At 54.9% G+C, this 21,378-nt stretch overlaps 6 protein-coding genes across 6 annotated transcripts; 3 read left to right on the top strand and 3 right to left on the bottom strand.

Annotated features, from left to right (window-relative positions):
• Window positions 1-209: 209 nt before the first annotated feature.
• Window positions 210-2,749, bottom strand: N656DRAFT_828671 (acyl-CoA dehydrogenase/oxidase C-terminal). The gene is made up of 3 exons (XM_064818550.1): window positions 2,270-2,749; window positions 1,990-2,206; window positions 210-1,926 (listed from the first exon to the last, which is right to left on the bottom strand). Exons 1-3 carry the CDS (start codon window positions 2,364-2,366, stop codon window positions 222-224), a joined length of 2,019 nt encoding a protein of 672 aa, XP_064671184.1. The 5' UTR covers window positions 2,367-2,749; the 3' UTR covers window positions 210-221.
• N656DRAFT_778414 (uncharacterized protein) lies at window positions 2,711-6,220 on the top strand. Its single transcript, XM_064815005.1, has one exon. It carries the CDS (start codon window positions 2,958-2,960, stop codon window positions 6,042-6,044), a length of 3,087 nt encoding a protein of 1,028 aa, XP_064671183.1. The 5' UTR covers window positions 2,711-2,957; the 3' UTR covers window positions 6,045-6,220.
• Window positions 6,221-7,431: 1,211 nt separating this feature from the next.
• On the top strand, window positions 7,432-9,398 carry N656DRAFT_789073 (isocitrate lyase and phosphorylmutase; the record flags this gene model as incomplete). The annotated part of the gene is made up of 5 exons (XM_064816748.1): window positions 7,432-7,662; window positions 7,721-7,876; window positions 7,934-8,276; window positions 8,341-8,899; window positions 9,041-9,398. The coding sequence occupies 5 exons, from the start codon at window positions 7,432-7,434 to the stop codon at window positions 9,396-9,398; spliced, it is 1,647 nt and encodes a 548-aa protein (XP_064671182.1).
• A 1,584-nt stretch (window positions 9,399-10,982) lies between these two features.
• On the bottom strand, window positions 10,983-12,192 carry N656DRAFT_632283 (uncharacterized protein). The gene is made up of 2 exons (XM_064810372.1): window positions 11,627-12,192; window positions 10,983-11,560 (listed from the first exon to the last, which is right to left on the bottom strand). Exons 1-2 carry the CDS (start codon window positions 11,948-11,950, stop codon window positions 11,267-11,269), a joined length of 618 nt encoding a protein of 205 aa, XP_064671181.1. The 5' UTR covers window positions 11,951-12,192; the 3' UTR covers window positions 10,983-11,266.
• A 4,892-nt stretch (window positions 12,193-17,084) lies between these two features.
• On the top strand, window positions 17,085-19,849 carry N656DRAFT_797471 (uncharacterized protein; the record flags this gene model as incomplete). Its single annotated transcript, XM_064817642.1, has 2 exons — window positions 17,085-17,200; window positions 17,941-19,849. 2 exons carry the CDS (start codon window positions 17,085-17,087, stop codon window positions 19,847-19,849), a joined length of 2,025 nt encoding a protein of 674 aa, XP_064671180.1.
• Window positions 19,850-19,928: 79 nt separating this feature from the next.
• Window positions 19,929-20,364, bottom strand: N656DRAFT_632164 (uncharacterized protein). Its single transcript, XM_064810371.1, has one exon. The coding sequence runs from the start codon at window positions 20,269-20,271 to the stop codon at window positions 20,008-20,010; it is 264 nt and encodes an 87-aa protein (XP_064671179.1). The 5' UTR covers window positions 20,272-20,364; the 3' UTR covers window positions 19,929-20,007.
• Window positions 20,365-21,378: the final 1,014 nt, after the last annotated feature.

Here is a 21,378-nt window from a genome sequence, read left to right as displayed (position 1 = left end):
TGCCTAATTTCTTTCTACATTACTATAAACTTTACCATCTGTCCTTCAATGGAGTTGGGAGCATACCTGTTTGGGAAGACGAGGCAGTCATCAACAGCGCGCCTGCAAGCCGTGCAGATCTCCTGTATGTATCACGCCGACGACATAAACATCTACTATTCCTACAATTACATATATAGGGGCGGTACGTAAATACCTAGCAGAACTACAATTTGATAAACCTAAAGCTTCGAACCCCTTAACCCCTGACCCCGGACCTGACCCGGCGCCGTCACGTTCCCCGCCCCGTACACAATCGCCTGGTCCATCTCCAGCCCGCCCCGAGCCTGCCAGCTACAGCCACCACCCTCGAAAAACCCCTTCTTGGCCCAATACCTTCTACACATCTCCTCAATCTCCGCCCCGGGATTCCTCGCCGCGTCCAGCGCATACAGCACCGCCATCAAAACCTCAGCAATGCGAAACACCACGCCTCTCGCCTCGGGGAGCAATTGCTCTGCCGTTCCGGCAAGCTCAATCCTCTTCTTCAACCCCTCCCACTCGGCCCTTATCCTCCCTAGAGCATGTTCCTTCTCCATATCCGTATCCGGGGTACACACATCGCCCAGGAAGGTTTGAACGAACCAGTCCAACGCCTGCAGACATTCACTCTCCCGTTTTCCGGCGGGATTCCTCTTCTTCAGCAGCGCGCGGACCGTGTCCCCTGCCAACACGTCCGTGGTGCCCTCCCAGATGGCGCCGACGCAGGCATCCCGAAACAGCCTCGCCACGCCGATCTGCGGGCTCTCGTCGTTCATCAAGTACCCGACGCCGCCCAGCGCCGCCATGCACTCGTGCACGAGCGGCGGCGTCGCGTGGCACGTGTAGGCCTTGTGCAGCGACGAGAGCACCCGCAGGAGCGGGGACACCAGCTCCTGCGGTGGGGGCCGAAGCGGGATTCTGTCTTCTCTTGATGATGATGATGAAGTCTGCGGAGGGCCCCGTTCATCCAAACCCAAAACAAACAGCGTATAATACACCAACAACATCAGAGCATGATACTCCACCGTAACAGACGCGAGAGTGCGCATATGCAGCGGGTGCGACGCCAACAACAGAACCACCCTCCCCCCCTGCGCGCCGCCCGCCACCCCGGCCCCGGATACCTCGCGCACGAGGGCAAACGCGCGCGCGATGCCCAGCGACCGGCCCAGGTAGCCCATGCACGACACGCTGGTGTGCACCCGCGTGATGGTCAGGATGGTGCTGATCTCGCGCACCCCCTTGCCCTCCTCCCCGACAAGCCACCCGCGCATGCCCCTGAGCTCCAGCTCGGCCGTGGGCAGCGATTGCGTGCCGAACTTGCGCTTCAGCCGCGAGATGGTCACCCCGTTGAGCTCGCTACCTCCTGCGGGCGAGCCTTCCGTGGGTGATGGCAAAGAGGGGTTGTGCCGCCGTGTTGGGGCGAGGAAGCAGCTCAGGCCCTTGTCCGGCGCCGTTTTGGCGAGGAGGATGGTCATCTGCGAGTCGGTCGCCGAGGAGAACCATTTGAAGCCTGAGATGGACCACGGGCCGAGGGGGATCTGTTCGGCGACGTCGGTCAGCGGCGGCGGGGATGATGCAGGGTATGGATCGTAGATGGCTACGGTTTCGGTCCGCGAGACGTCGCTGCCGCCGGTGCGTTCCGTCATCCATTGCCCGCTCGTCCAGGCCTTGGCTGGGTCGCGTGAGGTAAGGTGGTTGTAGGCGTTCTGGAAGACCTGGCGCTCGGTTGGGGAAAGGCCCGTGTTCTTGTACAGGTGGCGCTCCAGAAGGCGGGCGGCCCCGTCTTGCATGGCTGCTGGACAGAGCGTGTTCGCGCAGGATGCCTCCCAGAGGTGGCATCGGATGAACTGGACGAGACGCGTGTAGGGTCCATAGTCTGTGTCGTAGTTGAGGGCGACAACTCTATGGTCATTGTAAATATTTCATGTCACAGGAGAATCAGAGGGAGAAAGCAAGGAAACTAACCCCTTTTTGAACCCAAATTCCTGCAGTTTCCGCCAGCCCTCGCCGACGACAAGTTCACTCGTCGGCCTTCCGAACGCATCGCGGCCGTCTCCGCGTATATATGGCTGGTTCCTCTCAGCGTCTACCACCCAGTCAAAGATCTGCTGCGAAAGGACCTCATCGCCCAGTTTGGAGACCTCTGGGCTAATTTGATTTAGGATCGACTGGGGAAGGAAAACTGGTTCGGTCAGTGCGAGGGTGTCTTTGAGCGGCGAGGTTGTACCGAGATCCTAGATCGTACGTTTGGTGATGCGTTGCAAGCTCGCATCATCATGAAACTGGTTCCTGATTACGGGCTGCTTCTGGATGAAGCCGGTGTTCGCACTCGAGGGCTCCATGATGGACTCGGCAGTGACTTATACATGAGACGGCCTGTGACGGGCTAATTCTCAATCTCATAGAAGATGATGAAGGAAGAATGTCAGAGCATGTTGCTCAGGAAGATGACCCGATCAGGACAAGCCTCGGCTCAACCATGTCCAGACTGGGCAATCTCCAAGCCTCGCCCACCCTCATTGGCTTTCCCGGACCATTCCCGGGGCAGTTCACACACGTTCGAGTTGAGGAAGCCAAGAAACTCGGCTGTCTTAGGGTTACGGTCATGCTGTGTTTGGGTGAAAAGACGAGGATGGAACTCAGGAAGCTGTACGCGAACTGTCCTTGCATCAATTACAAGGAAGGCAGCCATTACCAGCGGATTCCAGGTTCCGCTACACAAAGCTCGTAAGGTAGCAGTTGCCTACTGTAATCGAAGCTCGCATCAATTTCTTGATTAGAGTCATTAGACTGTCGCCGTGTCACGTGCTCTCGCTGTTCGTTCGCGCCTTCCATCTCGTGCCACCTGAAACTCGCGTTGAACTTCCATCAAAATTCACCCCTCACACCCCCTTTCCCGGTTGCCCCTGCAGAGATGCCCAGCTTCCCTGACGATGTCGGCTCTCGCCATCGAGATATTGGATGACGACAGCACCGCATCGTCTGTCGCGGCCCCGTCTCCTGCACCCTCACACTCCCTTGGAAAGCGCAAACAAATCGTTGATTTGGAGGAGAAAGTCGCTTGGACCGATGAGGATTCGGACCACAAGGAGAAGATTGAGCCGCAGAGAGCCGTCAAGCGGAGGGCAATTTCAAAAGGCAAGAGACCGGCCAGGAAGAGCACCGGCCGTGGAACCAAGGCGGCAAAAGGACACACCAATGTCGATGAATCGATTGTGCAAGGGAAGGGTGCCGATGCCACCGTACCCGACTACTTGCTGGAGCGAAAGAAGCGCTTCAACCGGGATAGAGAGGTTTTGAAGGATGCCGGTCTGAAGCTTCCTCCCGACTACTCGGACATCTACTTTTCCGACGACGAGCTGTTGTCGAACCTCGAGACGCGCCCCAAGTTCGACAAGGAAAGCGGCATCAAGCCATGCCGCCCATACCGGGATATCGAGCTGGAATACTCCGCCGGAGTCATTCCGGCCCCTATCGCCCAATACCTGCGAGACTACCAGGTCACAGGAGTCAAGTTCTTGCATCAGCGGTTCGTCTACCAAAAGGGCTGCATTCTCGGCGATGACATGGGCCTCGGCAAGACGGTACAAGTCGCTGCCTTTCTTACCGCTGCCTTTGGCAAGACGGGCGACGAGCGGGACGCTAAGCGCATGAGAAAGATGCGCCGGGCCGGCAATCTCTGGTACCCACGCGTTCTGATCGTCTGCCCCGGCTCTTTGATACAAAACTGGAAGAACGAGCTCAATCGTTGGGGTTGGTGGCACGTTGATGTCTACCACGGCACCGGCAAGGAAGACGTGCTTCAAACAGCCAAGGCTGGGAGGCTTGAAATCATGATTACGACCTATGTCACGTACAAGAAGAGACGCGAGGCAGTCAATGAGGTTGAATGGGACTGCGTGGTGGCTGATGAATGCCATGTGCTCAAGGACCGCAGATCCGAGACCACCCGGGCTATGGATTGCGTCAATTCCCTTTGTAGGATTGGCTTGACCGGCACTGCCATCCAAAACAAGTACGACGAGCTCTGGACGCTCCTGAACTGGACAAACCCGGGCCATTTTGGGACGCTTGCTGAGTGGACCCAAACCATAACCAAACCTCTCACGGTCGGGCAGTCGCACGATGCCACACTCAAGCAGCTTAGCATTGCCAGGACCACGGCCAAAAAATTGGTCCAGAATTTGCTCCCGGAATTCTTCTTGCGTCGCATGAAGACCCTGATTGCCCATCAGCTTCCAAAAAAGAGCGACAAGGTGGTCTTCTGTCCCCTGACGGACATTCAACGTGAGGCCTACCAGAACTTTCTGGAGGGAGACCAGGTTACCACTATGATCTCAGCCTCGGACCCTTGTGACTGTGACTCCGGGCACAAGAGAGGATGGTGCTGCTTCAAGTACCTGCCGGATGGGAAGAGGTGGAATGACCTGGTGTTCCCCACCATAATTACACTCCAGAAACTGTCGAACCATCTTACTCTCCTCATTCCTTCAGCCACTGATCCCAATGACAAACAACAGTCGGAGCTTAAGACGCTCCAGACTTGTGTTCCTGAAGACTGGAAAGAGCTTTACCTAAACCGAGATTCTATGATGAACCTGGCTAACCCGGAGTTTTGCGGCAAATGGAAGATTCTGAAGAAGCTGCTCCGCTTGTGGCACGAGAACGGAGACAAGGTCCTCGTGTTCTCGCACAGCGTCCGACTCCTGCGCATCCTCCAGCACCTGTTCCACAACACGAGCTACAGCGTCAGCTTTCTGGATGGGTCCTTGAGCTACGAGGATCGCCAGCGGGTGGTTGACGATTTCAACGCGGATCCTTCACAGTTTGTGTTCCTCATCTCGACCAAAGCCGGAGGCGTGGGCCTCAACATCACGTCGGCCAACAAAGTTGTCATCTTTGATCCGCATTGGAACCCGTCCTACGACTTGCAGGCACAAGATCGTGCCTACAGAATTGGCCAGGTGCGCGATGTCGACGTGTTCCGACTGGTGTCGGCGGGGACCATCGAAGAGATTGTCTACGCGCGTCAGATCTACAAGCAGCAGCAAGCCAACATTGGCTACAACGCTTCGAATGAACGCCGTTATTTCAAGGGCGTGCAGCGAGACAGCAACCGAAAAGGCGAAATCTTTGGGCTTAGAAACCTCTTCAGCTACCATCCCGACCAGGTCGTCTTGCGTGAGATTGTGAACAAGACCAACATCGCGGAGGCCAAAGCGGGAGTCCACCTCACCGATGTCGATCTGGATAAAATGAAGGATGAAGATGAAGTGCTAAATTTTGTCAAACAAGAAGACGACGAGGAGACCGGCGGCCTGAGCCAGCTAGCTAAACTGCTGACAGCCGAGAACCAGGAGGAGCTCATCAAGGCGAGAAAGGCCAACAAGCCCAAGAGCGACGTCATCGCCGGCATCCTTGCCTCGGCAGGCGTTGAATATACACACGAGAACTCAGAAGTCATTGGAACGAGCCGCGTCGAAGCACAGCTGTCGCGCAGGGCGGAACTGGCAGCCAACGCGGACAGCCAGGATGCCGAGGGCGACGACAGCGTCCTGTTCGCCGATAGCCAAGCTAATAGCGTGCCGGCGAAGGGGAACCCGTGGAGGATGCACTACAAGTTCAATCCGCCTGTGGATGTCTTGCGGCGGCAGTTCTGCTCGATGGCCAGGGAGTTTGGGTTTCAGAACGCTACCGATTTCGCCCTGGTCGTGGAGAGTTGGACGCAGGAACAGCGGCGCAACTGCCTAGATACGTTTTATCGGCTGAGGGAGGTCAAGCTGCTGGAGAAGGAACTGGCAAAGATAAAGAAGGAGGAGGAGAAGGCCATTAAGGAGGTGAAAAGTGAGTCTGTAGAGACTGGCTCGACGGCGGAGAGCCGTGAGGAGGTTGTTTCTGTTAAGCAAGAGACGGCCCCCCGTGTCGGGCTATCACATCCTGTGTCGGTCAAGACGGAGATGGCGGGAAAGAGGACGTCGATTGTGTTTTTGTCTGACGACGATGAGGACGATGACCTTTGAGATTTGTTACGTGTAAGTTTATAGCATCTGATGATACCCCTTTTTCGGTTCACGCAGGGATTTGTGTTTTGGTATCTTAGAATTGGGGTTCCAAGCACTGAATGTCTCGAAATCTCTTTCAGACAAGACATCAACGTGTACAATGCTCTCGCATGTGACGATGGCCTCGACCTGCCCCGGGCACTTGACAGCCCGGCCAAGCTGACGTGGAGTTGACCGAGGTCAAAGGAGTAGCCAATCACAGGCGGTTCCACGGGGCTCAAAAAAGTGGGAACAAACCAGAGCTGGCTGCCGGCAGCAGCTGCCCAGCTATGACGCACCTTCACATGCCAGCAGGAGAGGTCCTTGCCCGCAACCAGTCGTTTCCCGCAGAAGACGACCGTCTTAACTAATGGGCATGATATTGATCTTGCCCAGATATGACGACGCAATTGATCCCAACTGACCAGAATCTGAATCCCATTTGCCAGGCTGGGCCACTGCAAATCATCGACATCTCTGTACCGTTTACAAGTCTTGACTGACGTTGTTCCAAGCGATAAGATCTTCGAGCTTCCTTCCTTTGCGGGGGAGGGGCAACAATTGTACCAATGACAGTCCACAGACATTGATCGTTTTTTTGCCCCGGCTGCGACTCGGCAATTCGGTCATTGATGGTGCAGTCTGTGGGGCCGCCGAGGACGGCGGACATTGGGTGGTGACTGGTCAGTTGTCAGTTGGTCAATGGCTCGGCTCAAAGGGATTCTCGCGTGTCTCTCGATCCTGGTTGTGTTTGAGCTGGCTGCTACTTCTCAAGGTCTATGTATGCTACTGTACATGTTCGAGGAAATGCTAACTCAGCTATGACAAGATTCGATTCCTTTGATTGGGATTCTATCAAATGTCTTCAATGTCTTGGGAGAAGGCATCTCTAGCGTCCGAGCGGAGTCCAACTTGACAAAGCCGGCCCCTCTAGATGCCGCGGTAGATCGCCAATGCGTCAAAGAGTCATTCTCCTGCCGAGTACTCTACACACTCAAGTGACTGGGGGATATCCACATACCCGTGGGAACAGGGGATAGCCGCTAGACCGATCTCTCCCGAGCCTCGACTCCACGCCCAGTCCCCTTGTCCGACACGCCGGATGCTCCTCCGGTCTAGCCCCGTTCCGGGTCCCCTTCCCTGGTTTCTGGCCCGTTATGCTGCTCATGACTGACTCTGACTAACTTGTAATTTGATCCTTGTGCATTTTTCTCTACTCATCTTTTTACCCTTTTTTCCTACCACATCTCTAGTGTCATTGTCTGTGTCTGTCTGCCCTCCCATCCCATCTTATCATCCTTAGACCCCCGTCATCTATTGTACTAAGATCTGGGTGCTACTCTTTCCGGAGATTCTAGCGCCCATCATGGCCTCCAACAACATGATCAATCCCGCCGTGGACCCCAACCTCGAGGACGAGCTCTTCGCCAAGGAGGTTGCCGAGGTCAAGAAGTGGTGGAGCGAACCAAGATGGCGACACACCAAGCGGCCCTTCACGGCCGAGCAGATCGTCAACAAGAGGGGCAACCTCAAGATTGAGTACGCCAGCAATGCCCAGAGCAAGAAGCTATGGCAGATTCTCGAAAAGCGCTTCCAGGTACGACGACCTCCATCTCAGCAAAGACAACCTAGCTAATCCTTATGCTTTTCGTCAGAACCGCGATGCCAGCTACACATATGGCTGCTTAGAGCCGACAATGGTCACCCAGATGGCCAAGTACCTCGACACAGTCTACGTTTCGGGCTGGCAGTCGTCGTCGACCGCCTCTTCCTCTGACGAGCCCGGCCCAGATCTTGCCGACTACCCCTATGTAAGTGTTCTCCTGTCATACTCGGATCCAGCAGTCGAGGTTAACAGGGAGAAATAGACCACCGTCCCTAACAAGGTCGGCCACCTGTTCATGGCTCAGCTCTTCCACGACCGCAAGCAACGGCAAGAGCGCTTGTCGGTGCCCAAGGCCCAGCGCGCAAAGCTCGCCAACATTGACTACCTCCGCCCCATCATTGCCGATGCCGATACTGGCCACGGCGGTCTGACGGCTGTCATGAAGTTGACCAAGCTCTTCATCGAGAAGGGTGCTGCTGGCATCCATATTGAAGACCAGGCCCCTGGCACCAAGAAGTGCGGCCATATGGCTGGCAAGGTGCTGGTGCCCATCAGCGAGCACATCAACCGCTTGGTTGCTATCCGCGCGCAGGCAGACATAATGGGTGAGAACTTCTTCTTTCAAAAGCGGAATCAAGATTGTAGACACTGATGGTGCCACCGGTCCAGGCTCTGACCTGATCGCCATCGCTCGCACCGACGCCGAGGCCGCAACGCTCATCACGACGACCATCGACCCGCGCGACCACGCCTTCATCCTGGGCTCGACCAACCCCGACCTGAAGCCACTCAACGACCTGATGCTCGCCGCCGAGAAGGAGGGCAAGTCGGGTGACGCGCTACAGGCCATCGAGGACGAGTGGCTGGCGCAGGCCAAACTCAAGCGCTTTGACGACGCCGTGCTCGACGCCATCGCCGAAGGTGGCTATCCCAACGCTAAGGGCCTCGCCGAGCAGTACAAGAAGGCCGTCCAGGGCAAGCAGCTGTCCAACACGGAGGCGCGCGCCGTCGCCCGCGGCATCCTGGGCAAGGACATTTACTTTGACTGGGACGCGCCGCGCACCAGGGAGGGCTACTACCGCCTCAAGGGAGGCTGCGATTGCTCCATCAACCGGGCCATCGCCTACGCCCCCTACTGCGACGCCATCTGGATGGAGAGCAAGCTGCCGGATTACAAGCAGGCTGAAGAATTTGCCAAGGGCGTGCACGCCGTCTGGCCAGAGCAGAAGTCAGTTCCCGCCTACCCCTTTTGTTCTTCCCTCTCCTTCCTTTTGTTTCCTTGCTTTCAAACCCCCTTCTCCCCTCACCATCCCCGTTCCCACCCCACCCTTTACACAAAACACTCAACTAACACCAACCAACCCCACAGACTCGCCTACAACCTGTCCCCCTCCTTCAACTGGAAAACCGCCATGTCACGCGACGAGCAAGAAACATACATCCGCCGGCTGGCCAAGCTGGGCTACTGCTGGCAGTTCATTACCTTGGCGGGCCTGCACACGACGGCGCTCATCAGCGACCGGTTCGCGCGCGCCTACGCGGAACAGGGCATGCGCGCCTACGGCGAGCTCGTCCAGGAGCCCGAGATGGATTTGGGTATTGATGTGGTCAAGCACCAGAAGTGGAGCGGCGCGGCGTATGTGGATGAGCTGCAGAAGATGGTCACGGGGGGTGTCTCGAGTGTGGCGGCTATGGGGAAGGGGGTTACGGAGGATCAGTTTCACTGATTGTCTAGTGTTCTCTTGGGGTGAGTGGATTGGCTTTGTTGAGTGGCGGAGAGTAGCGGGAATGAAGTGAGTTGGTTGGATTCGCTGGGACGGACTGAGTAGAATTGGACTCGATTTAGGGGGTCAGTTGCTGTTAGGCCAGTTGCTCTTAGGCAAGGGGTGAAAGTTGTATATGTATATATTAGTAGTGTTCTTGGGTATGGCCGCTGGTATGAGCAGCATTTGGGTTTGGACTTGCACTAAAACTGCGTATTGTGTGCTCAAATTGGAATTTGGGCAAGTCTGATGGATCCTGTCCTGCTATGTTGGCTTGTTGTCCTCCATCACGGTATGGTGATTGCTTAAGGGTTGGTAAAGGGGGTGATACGGGGTGAGAGAATGGTCAAGCAAAGCATAGCTGTGCTATCATCGCCATGGGCATACTAACTCACCTCCCTGTTTCCCAAGCTATCTTCAGACCGTGATACCACTGTCTATTCTGTTATGATGATTTGGTTGGTATTTCCTCTTTCCCCTGTTCTACCACGGAATACATATACAGCTCCCAACGCTTTGTTTACCTCCCCCCTGAAGATTACGTAGAGCGCGGCATAGCAGCAATCACGGCCTTCTTTTCCAGTTGATCAACAATTTAAAGTGGAAACTTGACTGGCCACTGTCCCTACGCATTCACTGAATGATAGAGAGATGTCGCGTGCTCTAAGCCAAAGACTAGAAGCAACAGTCAAGGCCCCGTATTTTCATGCCACGCGTCCCACGCTTGGTAGGTGTTACAATGATACTGTATGCTCACCTACTTCGTACATCCTGCCGTTTAACACGGCAACGGGGTTTAGGGATATTTATATCCCATGTGCTAATAGCACTACATATTCATGTTTCACAGGCGCGGACGGGATTCTGTACCCTGCTCCCGCCAGATCCTCCCGCCATCCCCATCCTGTCTCTTCATCAGATGATGCTGCATGCACGTGTAACCGGCACGGTGAGAACCCAAGTTACCTACATGCGGCAAGAAGTGAGCTGTGCTACATGTCAAAGCTCTTTGGTGTCCTGTGAGTCCGCGGCGCCAAACTGAAATGTCCGATTTCAAACTCTCAAGTCTCCATTTGGCGGTAACGCATCTTGTACTGTACACATCAACGTGGCAATCGATGAGTCTGGCTCGACCGTCTTGCGAGACGTCTGTACGACAAGTGAAAATGAAACGACGCTGGCAGCCTGATTACCTTACTTGGCAGCGTGTCAACTCGATATAAACCTACTTGTATACCGGATGCGACTTGGGAACCGAGAAGCATCCAATGGGGTTGTGGTCCATCCACCCCGTCAAGCAGACCGCATGTCCACCAGAAAATGCTGCAGTGACCTCAACATTTATAAGGGGGGATTGAGACTGGACAACGGACGAGATGCCGATTAGTAGATCCTCGGTGCCGGATCTAGTGAAGACGCATCGGCCAAGCGAGCACTGAGCAGTGGCTTGGCTGAAGAACACAAATTCCCCGTGCCACTTCCTGCATCTCTTTTTCTCCAGCCCCCTTTCTCCCTACTATTCTCAAGAGGGACGGCCTCGCAAAGATAGGTATCGTTCGTTCTGCCATCTGGACTCGCCCTTGCCCTTGTCGTATGTGCTCAGGTAGTACTGCTGCAGGTCAAGCCATCAGACGATACTTTTGACGATCCGAACCCTAAGAGCCACCGAGTGTCTGCACCACCATGCTAAGGTATTCAACGCAAGCTCTGGCCAATTGGCCCATTATGGTAAGATTCACCGATCTTGCTGGTGGAGTCGCCTGCGCCGTTGTAGGAACTAGGAAGATGAGGTACGGATATACAACTCGGTATGCGGCACGGTAAATTGTTGGTCAATGTACGGAGTAGGTGCCTAAGAAAATCCGAGCTACTGGGACAGCGGCGCGGTAGGTTCCTGTAGGTAAGGTAACCAACCACAAAGTGCCCAAAGGATCAATAGGCTCAAGGATTAACCTCCCCCTTGCAGCGAGGAAGTGAGTGGACATACAATACATACACATAAATAAACCAAGCACATGTTGTAGCGACTGGCCTGGCCGGAGATGTCCGATATGTAGCAGAGGACATGGAGACAGTTGCAGGTTGCGGGACATGTGTTTCCTAGTCAGAGCGGGAGGTGTCGGAATCTGAAGTCGATGGGGGAGGTTAGAATGGTCATTCAGCCATACGTAATATCAGGCACGGCTACCTACCCGACGTATGTACCTGTTCCAGCAGGAGAGCAGCGGGAATGCCTTGATCCAAACCCACGATTTGTGACTCAAGAGCCTTGCTTTCATCGAGAAGAGCTGCACCATCCTCATTACATACTGGGGCCAGAGCAGTTGGAAAGGGAAAATAATCTGCAAAGATGCCGGAGAGCTATATTTGGGTAGCCAAGGCTTGCGCCGTTGCACAGCGGGTCCCGGATCCGAACCGTCTGTACGACGCGGGCCAGTCGAGGCTCCTGATTCTTGGCTCACTTTTCCTATTGTTCCTTTGTGGCGTGGAATCCCGTTTGAATTGTGAGATGGCATCCCGTCTGATGTTGGATGCGATCTTGATCAGAGTTGACGCCGTTCATCTGATAATCCGGAGCAGCGGCGCCGAAAACTGCCCAAATTGAATCCCACGGCTATTCATAGGTGGTGTAGATTAAAGATGTGATTTTCTCCACTTGAGATTCCAAGAATCTGGATGAAGGCAGAATCCCCAACGCAGATGGCCAAGCCCTGCGGCAGCGGGGCGTTCGTCGTTTTCGGGTCTTGATGTTCGAGACCTCTGTTCGAGGCCTCGATTGTATGGCTTGTGATGTATGGGACCGTGACTTGACGCGGGATGATGCAACCAGGACTGCTAGCCAGTGATTCCATCACAGTTTATAGGAAGACACTGTAAGTGAGAGTATGTACGGAGTACTGTACAGTAACAAACTCACTTCAAAGCGATTTGTGATGCCCCATCGAACACGCTATTTTCGACCCACGCCATTTCTTGGTTCTTGTAAGACCAAACACTGGCCAACATAACGTTAGAGTAGCGACGCAAGATCGACATTGGGCCTGTAGTTAGCAAACAAGACGGAATAGATGTCCATGATAATCCTGATTTCTATAGGCAGACCAAGCTTTGCTTACAGGGAAGTGCCGATGCTGTCCGACCACGAGAGCTTGTAAGAGGCAAGGTTTTGTAAGGTTATCCGTGAAGAGATGGCAGGTGTGACATCCGAAGTTCACGTATCAACTCACTGGCCTTAAACCTTAATGTCTTTTCTTTTCGTTTCTTGTTTATTTTCCAACAATAGAAACTGGTAAAGCCGTGAATAGCGGTGGAGGACTAGTATAAATTATACCAGTAACACCTACCACAGTAAGATGTTTCTCTGAGGCTGCATACACTAACCCTTTTTGGGAAGTACCTGGAAGCTCTGCGATTGGCTTATCTAGCCAAGCTTGGTTCAACCCAAGTGGGGCGCTTCAAACCCGAGATTCCCCGCTAAGACGGATGGGAAGGAGACGGGGCAAAGTGCTGGGGTTTCATCATTCCATGCGCTTTCCCGCTGCATTTGATGTTGAATCCCAAGTCCCAACAAACAGCAATAACTGGCAAGAATATCCTACTCTTGCCCGCTTTGCCCTAGGACTGAGGCTTAGCTCATGGTGCCATTTCGAATCCCCTTTGCATAGGACACAACGACGTGAGGTTGAGTCCGTGTTGCATTGTTCTCGCGAGCCCCGTTAGGCTGAAACAGGCAAGCATCTTGAGGCTCGCAGTGGTCGGTTCCCTCCGACCTGGACTTGTCTCATCCACCGCAGAAGTCTCATCAGGCCAACAAGTTCCGCTCCTGACGCAGATCTCACTGCTCGAGCAGGCCGTTACCCTCCCGAGCCTCCCCACAGCGTGCACTAACTACCGTGTTCGATGCCCGTCTCATCTCGACCTGGGTTGCCGGAGCAGAGTTCGCGGGGCCAACGGCAAGCTGGTCCAAACCGGAGATATCACGGCGTCCTTTGATGTTGGAGTTTGTGATGTGATGCACTTCGAAAGTTCGAGCAGCAAGCGGACCACCATCCACATCATAACGTTACCGCCTGTTGTTAGCCAACTTCATGTGACGTTCCGGGTGTTGCGCGGCCGTCGTCGAATCAAAAACTAGCCGCGACGGCGGCTCGTTTCGATCTGGACTGCTGACCCCATGTCCCAAATCTCATGCCGACGCTAGACCTCGGGTTATGCTGACATCTGAAAACCACCGAAGCTGGTGTTGGGTGGGGAGATCGGACGTGTGCGATGCCAAGCAAGGCACGTAGAGATCGGGTCAAATGCGCATCAGATGCAGTCTTCCCAACCCCTTTTTGGTTTGGCCCAGCCAGCTTGACGACAACTACCACATCTTAGCTACCTTAGGCCCGATCTACCTTAGACGCCTCCGAACCAACCGAGAGCTACAGCGGGCATTACGACGTCGAGCACACGAGCAAGAAGCTTTTTCCGAATGCATTTCTTCCATGTTGTTGAAGTCGGTTGCAAGCGTGACTCCGTGAGTCCGCATCTGTTCTCGCCGCCTCGGTCAAACACTCAGGGTCTCAGCCAGCCGATCTATCTCGCATGTGCTGTGCCTCAACCCGCACCCTCCTCAGGTGGTACGTCCAACCATGAAATTGTATGTATGCACTGGTCTCTTGAGCCTCTTTGAGCACTCTGCCCCTCTTGCTCCACTTTCCATCCTTCTGGAGGATCGGTGGATGGGCTGCGAGAGCGGGCCCTTCCCTGTCTTGTGTGAGTGTAACCCTGCTGTTACACTGCCAATTGTGCGCGCCATGTACACCAGTCGTACTCTGGAGGAAGCTGAGCACGCAGTTGCCCTTCGAGGAGCTCATGGCTTCCAGACGAGCATCTGACGCCGTGGCATTTTCGACCGACCTATTGACGCGTGGTCCTGCGTATGCGTCGAGAACCGCCGGCATATCGGACAGAGCCAAGACTCGTGGACGTTGTACGCCTCCACCGTTTTTGACGGCCGAGATGGGCTCTAACGCGGGCATCTCCCGCACCGCACAAACCACATCAACTACCAATGCCGTAGGGATGTGTGGCCTTGAGAGGCTGCGCCCGCCCGATAGCCGTGCGTCATTTAGACCTGGTTGTGGAGCGGCCCCTACGTCGACCACTGCGTACCAATACACCACGGTATCACCGTCCAGTGGCAGAACGCGAGGGTCCCTCGACCACCGCGCCGCTGATGGAAACTTTGTTCGTGCAATACATCCTTGCCATCCTGACCTTGCACAGCCATCTGACTCCTGGACCCGTTCCTGAGACCTTTACACTACCCTCGCAACCACGCCCCGGATTTGCGATCCATGGCTTCTTGGCAGATCCCGGTCCGGCACAGACGACCACCCCTGGGACCCTGGCATGCAAGTGATGCCTTTGATTGTACTTTTTGGTCTTCTCAGTGTGGACTTAATACTTTCGCCTCTGATCGAGTCCAAACGTACACTGTCCCCGGACTGTGTCGTCGATTCATGCGCAAGCCAACAGGCCTTGTACGCCCTTGTACATCGGACGTGCTGACTCTTAATCATCCTTCCTTTCTCTTTTTGTCGAGGGTCCTCCCCCCTCAAATCATCCTATGTATCTTCCGTTTCTACTCCCTTGAATGGATAGAGCTCTGGCCGGTTCTGCATTTCCCGAGCCAGCTTGGAGGCCAGTGAAACGTTTTCTGGTGAAGTCAGCCCCTTTTCTGTGCCCTCATAGCTAAAGCTACCGAGGACTGGATAACTTGCCTTGCATCGAGACGACCCAGTCCTGCATCCTGCTATACCGTTCGAGTAGCTTATCAGGTGGCTCGACTTGGCGGCTTCTAGCTTCGCCCCCGAGTCCGTCAACAACACCGATTGGCCATCGGCCTTGATGTTTCCATCGACAAGAGGTCCCGACGATCGACGAGGCCTCCGTTTGTTGTTTCTTTGGGTTTCATACTCAGCTAGAAGTTGATCGGCTGGGCTTTCCACTTCGATGTTTCCTTCCCCCACGCCAGCCAAGAGGGGGATACGACCGTTCCGGTTTCTGGATCATCGGTACTCCGGGGGGCATCGAGCCGGCTGTGGGACTGTCAGTGCGGGTTTCAAGCGACGATCCCATTGACGGGCTTGATCGTCCCGCATTGTGCGAGCATCTCCCCAGTCAGTTGGTGGATCACATAAGTCGGGGGACGTCCCGAAACATCGTTTTGCTTGGGCTGCTCACGAACGCTGCCCACTGCTCTCTGCATCACCACCCGGGCGTGCAGGCGAGCGTTCCCCGCCAACGACTTCTGCCACTCTGTGGTCAACGATTGCTTCACGGCACTTAAGAGCAAGAGGGCTGAGGATCAACTACCTGGTCTTGGTTTCCTTGGGTTTTGACGGTGGACGCTGAGGAGAACTAGAAGGTTTCTGGATGGGAGAAGAGTTGGGCGACCGAAAGCTGGAATTTGAACCGAAAAAAACGACGCCAGTTCGAAAGACCTCTGCAACTTGGAGAAGATTGACTTCTGTGGCAAAGTGGAAGCATTAAGGTGGTGTCAGTCACGCCAGAATCGAGACGGCTAACCGGGACATCGAATTGTGCGTTGCTCTCGGGAAAACATCTGGGTGTGCTGTCGTACTACCGGAAGTGGACAGCAACTCCAAACTCCACGGCCGGAAACATCATCATCGGGCGGCAGGAACGACGAAGGCCAGGTGGCCTCATGAGCTGTTCTCCTCAAGCAGCCCGTTTGCTCACGCCACGCCACTTCCAAGTTCTACGCAGGACTGGTGTCTTCTGAGAGTGTCAGAAAGATAGGACGCATTTTCGTCCGAGCCACCGTTGGGCTCTGAAAGAGGAGTTCTACGCAGGACTGGTGTCTTCTGAGAGTGTCAGAAAGATAGGACGCATTTTCGTCCGAGCCGCCGTTGGGCTCTGAAAGAGGGGAACTTGGCCCTCTTGGTCACTGGCAAACGCCTGAGGTCTTATTGTTGGGTCACCGCGTCACCGAATACGGAGTTGAGCCGGCTGGCTCTACCTACAGTCACCATGGATGTCACTTCGCTGTTGAATGTGTCGTCGGCGGGGTTGAAACGGAGAGACTCGGTTGCAAGTTCGGCACCTTCTGCCACGGGGGATACAACTGCCCCGTCAACAGCAGTTCCCACGCCGTCACCGGAGCGAGCAACCCCCCCGCGAAGAATCGGTGGGACTGGGTCACCTGCCAGAAACCGCAAACCCTGGGATGCAGGTGGCTATTCTCTCCCGTTGACAATAGATACCAAATCCATCCCAAGTCCTTCTCAAAGGCGGGGCACGTATTGTAGTGAATCGCCATCCGATGACCACATTTCAGTCAGCCCTAATTCTCCTATTCACAAGTATTCCACTTCTCGCAGCTCCCTCTCCTCATCATACACTTCTTCATCGTCAACCAACTCTGGATCGCACTCGAGAATCTCTTCCCTTTCAACAGTCAGCGAGTTCCAGCCTCTTACTACCTTGATCACCGACATTTCACTGGAAAGCAACAAAAACACCGAAAACAACGATACGATGCCTGCCAAAAAGAAATCGATCGATTCTGAAGCCACAACTTCCACAGGCCCTCGCCGCCCAGCTGCCCCGCGGTGCCCAGACGACCAGCAAGTCGCGACAATGGGCCGACCAGTTACGATCAATCTCGATGGCGATGAAGACCTGAATTCACCGACCGATGCTGTCTTGATTAGACGTGGCCAGAATGGTCCAAATGCTGTGTCACAGACTGAAAGGTAAGCACATTAATTAACACTCCCATAGATTTCCCTTGCCTTTGTTTACCTGCCCTTGGTTGCCTTTGTAGCCACATCCCATCATCACATCCCTCCATCGTTACCACTCTTGTCAAGCTTCCAGAACTCTGCACATCACTGTTCCCTTTCACTATGCGGGTCCCGGGTCCCGGATCCCCGGATTTGTAACCCGCGATCCAATATCTTGGCATGCGTGACGGCCCGCACTCGCCCGCACAGTTCCGGGGTGTAGGGACCGTTATTCCCGGGGCGCATCGCGATCTGAACTGGGAATTGCCGGGGCATACCCCAGTCTCTCCCTCCAAGATCCGGGGTGCGTCGCGATCTGAAGCGTAGGATTACGCCGAGATCTGAATCGTGGGACCACGCCGAGATCTGAATCGTGGGACCACGCCGAGATCTGGATCGTGGGATCACGCCGAGATCTGAAGACGCCGAGTCGTCGCAGCGGTCTGGACCGAAATCCACGGTTCTCAACAGTCACAGCCTCCTATGGCAGTGATGAAACCGTTTGATAAGGTTCTCACGAAAGCCTTGAGCTTCTTCCCTCTTCCCCTGCTCCCCCGTGCTCCCTGAGCATGCCACAACCCACCCCCTACCCCTCAGGAACCCAAGACCTCCTTTGGCCCAACTCCTGAGCTTCAAAAACAACCGTCTCAAACACAGCTTCGTCTATTTTATGGTGGTTTTCTGCATCAGCAAGCTAATGAGACGAACAGTCCTGTCGATCTGACGACGTCCGGCGAGCATTCGCCTTCGAGCAGTCACCGCCGTGCCACATCTGCCCCTGACCTCTCCCCGCATGGAGATACATCTCAGTCCTCGGCCTTGGTGCCAGTGTCCTCGGGACAAGCTTCGGCCTTGACCACAGTGTCTGCACCAGGTGGCGCATACCACTCCAGGCTCTATCTGGATCCCATTCTTGTCGACGCTTCGGTCCCTCGTCTGTACCCAACGGTCGATGAGTTGATGAAGGAGATCGATTTCACGTTGCCAAGGGTCTGCAAATTCATGGATGTCTGCACCCTGACCGCTCCGGGCGAGGAGGCCAATTGGCGCAAGGCCATGTCCCACATCTTTGGGCGCAACAAAAACTGCACTCGAAGCATCCCCGACCAAGTCTGGATCTGCCTTTGCCGCAAGCATTACCAGCGCGCTCGCTACCGCAACCATATCGAGTACAACAAGCGTCTCTGCAACCTGGTTGAGACACAGATTTTGCGTCTCGAGGCCTGGAGCAACGAGAATCGGCGGTCGGGACACCCGGAAAACGGCATCGTCGTTGACTGGAGAATTGAGGTCCGGAAGCGCGAAAGGAATCGCGAGAACCAGTCGTCCAAGAAGCGCCCGCGCGAGGACGATGACAATGCTGAGGGGAATGACGGCCCTGAGGAGGACGATATGCCGGTTATCAATGTCAACACTAATACTCAGCCTGTCCCGGAGTGGCTTCGCGCAAAGTGCCGCCCCGGCTATACAACACACGAAGTCCAGCAAATTGTGGCCCAGATCGGCCGCGAGATGCAGGGTAAGAACCCGCGTCTCACGCAGGTCCCGGACATTGAGATTCTGCCCAACATCACGGGCGAGAATGCAAAACCCCAGGGCAAGTCAAAGGCAAAGAAAGCCACGGCCAGTCACCGCCGCGCTCAATCCCTGGGCACCGCCATGGTGGGCCCGAGCCGCGAGGGTTTGGCACAGCCGACAACTTTGCCTCCCGATAACCAATACACCCGGGGCGGCGATGGCAGAAGCCTCAACAAGCGCGCCCGTCTTGGAGAGGGAGAAGACCCTTATGCTGGCCATGGTCCTGGCGTTGCTTTCCCGCCTCGTGTGACTGATTACACCGTCCCCAATGTCCGCCCGCTTCGTGATGTCAACGGCCAGTTTCGAGACGAGCGCACCTCTTCGTCCATGCCGTACAACTACGGACCGCAAACTGGGCCCCTGCCTGCCCCTCGTCCGAGCTACAGCTACGATCCCCCGGGCCGCACCTTTGATGACTACCATGGTCGCGCCACTCACCAGCGTGCATTCTCCGACGTCGGTGGATTTAACTGGTCTGCCATATACCCGGAGTCTTCGGCGCCAACTGGATACAACGGCATGCCCAACGGACCCGGTGGTTTCACTCCTTATCCGGCCCCGGCTACCAACAGCTACAATGGCCCGTCCTACAATGGCAACCGTGACTACATGGCTCGTCCCGGCGGCGCCTACCCTGCTGCTGCTGCTCCTGGACCCTCTCAGAACGGCTTTGGCAATTACTACGACTCGTTCGCTCCCCGGCAGCCCCAGCAGCAACCCGCTGCGTACGGCCAGCAGCAGCAGCAGCTGTATTACGGCGGTATGCCTCCGAGTAGCGCTGCTAAGCACATGCGCCACCAGAGCACGCCGGTCGGCCCGCCGCGGCCCATGCACGTGATGGGATCGGGCGCAGACATGTTTGGAGGAGCAGGAGCCGGCGGCTACGGCCAGAATGCCATGTACGGTGGTGGCCAGCCTAGCCGCCAGCCGTACGGCGACAACAACAACGCCATGCCCCGCTTCCCCCACGAGAGCGAGAGCGGCCCTGCCCCCGGCGACATGACCGGTGAGGGCTACCAGGCCTACTCTGCTCGTCGTTAGGACGGGCTTCACTGGATTCTGCTTCACCATGGAGCGGAGTCATATATCCTCGGCGATCTCCTTATCTGCCGCTGAGGAACACTCATGTATACTTTGATTTCTTTCGGTTTCTCATCATGAGCGGGAGCTGAAAGCCGGTTTTTCCTTGATTGATTCATTCATCCATGCTTTTTCGAAGCATTCTGCGGATTGAGCGACACGATCAAACCTTTTTCTACCTTTATCACCTTACACTCGTCCCTTAAGCTCTCTTCTACAGCCTCTCTCTTTTCTCCCCTTCCTTTTCGACCGGCATTGACGAGATATACAATCAACCGTACGACAAACAGGTTGACGGATGATGTAGCCTGGCTTGAGCACGCACAAAAAAGAAACAAAAGAATGGACGACACTAACAAGATTTCTGCGTTTGCCATCTGCATTCTGCACTTCGAATCATTCACGTCTGCAACGTCCGAAAGGAAAGGGGTTCATGATCTATCGATCATTGTGAAGTAGAGAGAGGAATCTGAGCTGGGACAATAACACTATCTACGGAGAGGGGAGCGGGGCATTATCTTTGCTCCAGTATCTTGCTCCCCTCTTTTCCTTTTCTTTTCTTTCGGCAAATGAAATTCAGGGATGTCATAAAAACGGAAAAGATGGGACTTTGCGCGAGCTTGGAAGATGAATGGATAGGTGGATGTATGGTCGATAAGACCTGGGTTGGGATGGGATGGGTTGACAGGCTGGATGGCAGGCAGGCAGATTCGGTTCGGGTTGGTTTGGGTTGGTCTGCAGCATCGGCTCCTTTTCCCTTTTACCCTTCTCTCTTCATCACCTTTTCCTCTTCCCCTTTCCTCGCGCTCTCAGAGAAAGTCCTTTCTTTTCTCAATGTTCATGTATCATACTTGTGTAAAAGCCCTTCTCCCACTTCCCCTTCGCACTACCACACCCCCCTTTTTTATTCAGCTTTAGACTTGCCCTTTGCTAGGCGCGGGATCGGAGTTGGAGTTCGTCTTTGGGGGTTTCATGGCGGAGGGAGTTATCATCGGGGGGTTCTATAAGGGCTCTGGGGTTCATGGGTTTGTCTTCAGGCTGAGACTTTGAGGCCATGCCATACAGAAATGCGCACGCGATGCGTTCTTGAGATTCCTTTTGCTGCTGCTGTTTGTTCTTTGAGTCTATCGGTTTGTGTCATTTCGCCTGCGTTCTCTCTTGGGAGTGGTTGCGATGTGTTTTTTGCTTTCCGCCTTTGACAGGTTTGGTGACTGGCGTATATCTTATGCGGCTCGGCCGGCATGCGGTGGTTTTTGTTGTGTGCTTTGATGAGGCGACGTCGTGGATTTTCCTTTCTAGATCGATCGGGAACCTCGGCCGGTGACGGCGCTTCACGGTACAGTGGAATCACAAAAGTATGGATGCATACCACTCTGTGGTGGTGGGTATTACGGGGAGGAGTGTGTGATGAAGCCACACATCCGCAGACAGACGAGTGATATCTTCGGTTTGGTACTGAGTTACTCTGACTACGAGTGGTACTTGATGAA

The sequence above is a fragment of the Canariomyces notabilis genome (assembly GCF_033297395.1).
Source record: "Canariomyces notabilis strain CBS 508.74 unplaced genomic scaffold N656scaffold_8, whole genome shotgun sequence".
NCBI lineage: Eukaryota > Fungi > Ascomycota > Sordariomycetes > Sordariales > Chaetomiaceae > Canariomyces > Canariomyces notabilis.
This window is presented reverse-complemented; position numbering and strand designations above follow the sequence as displayed.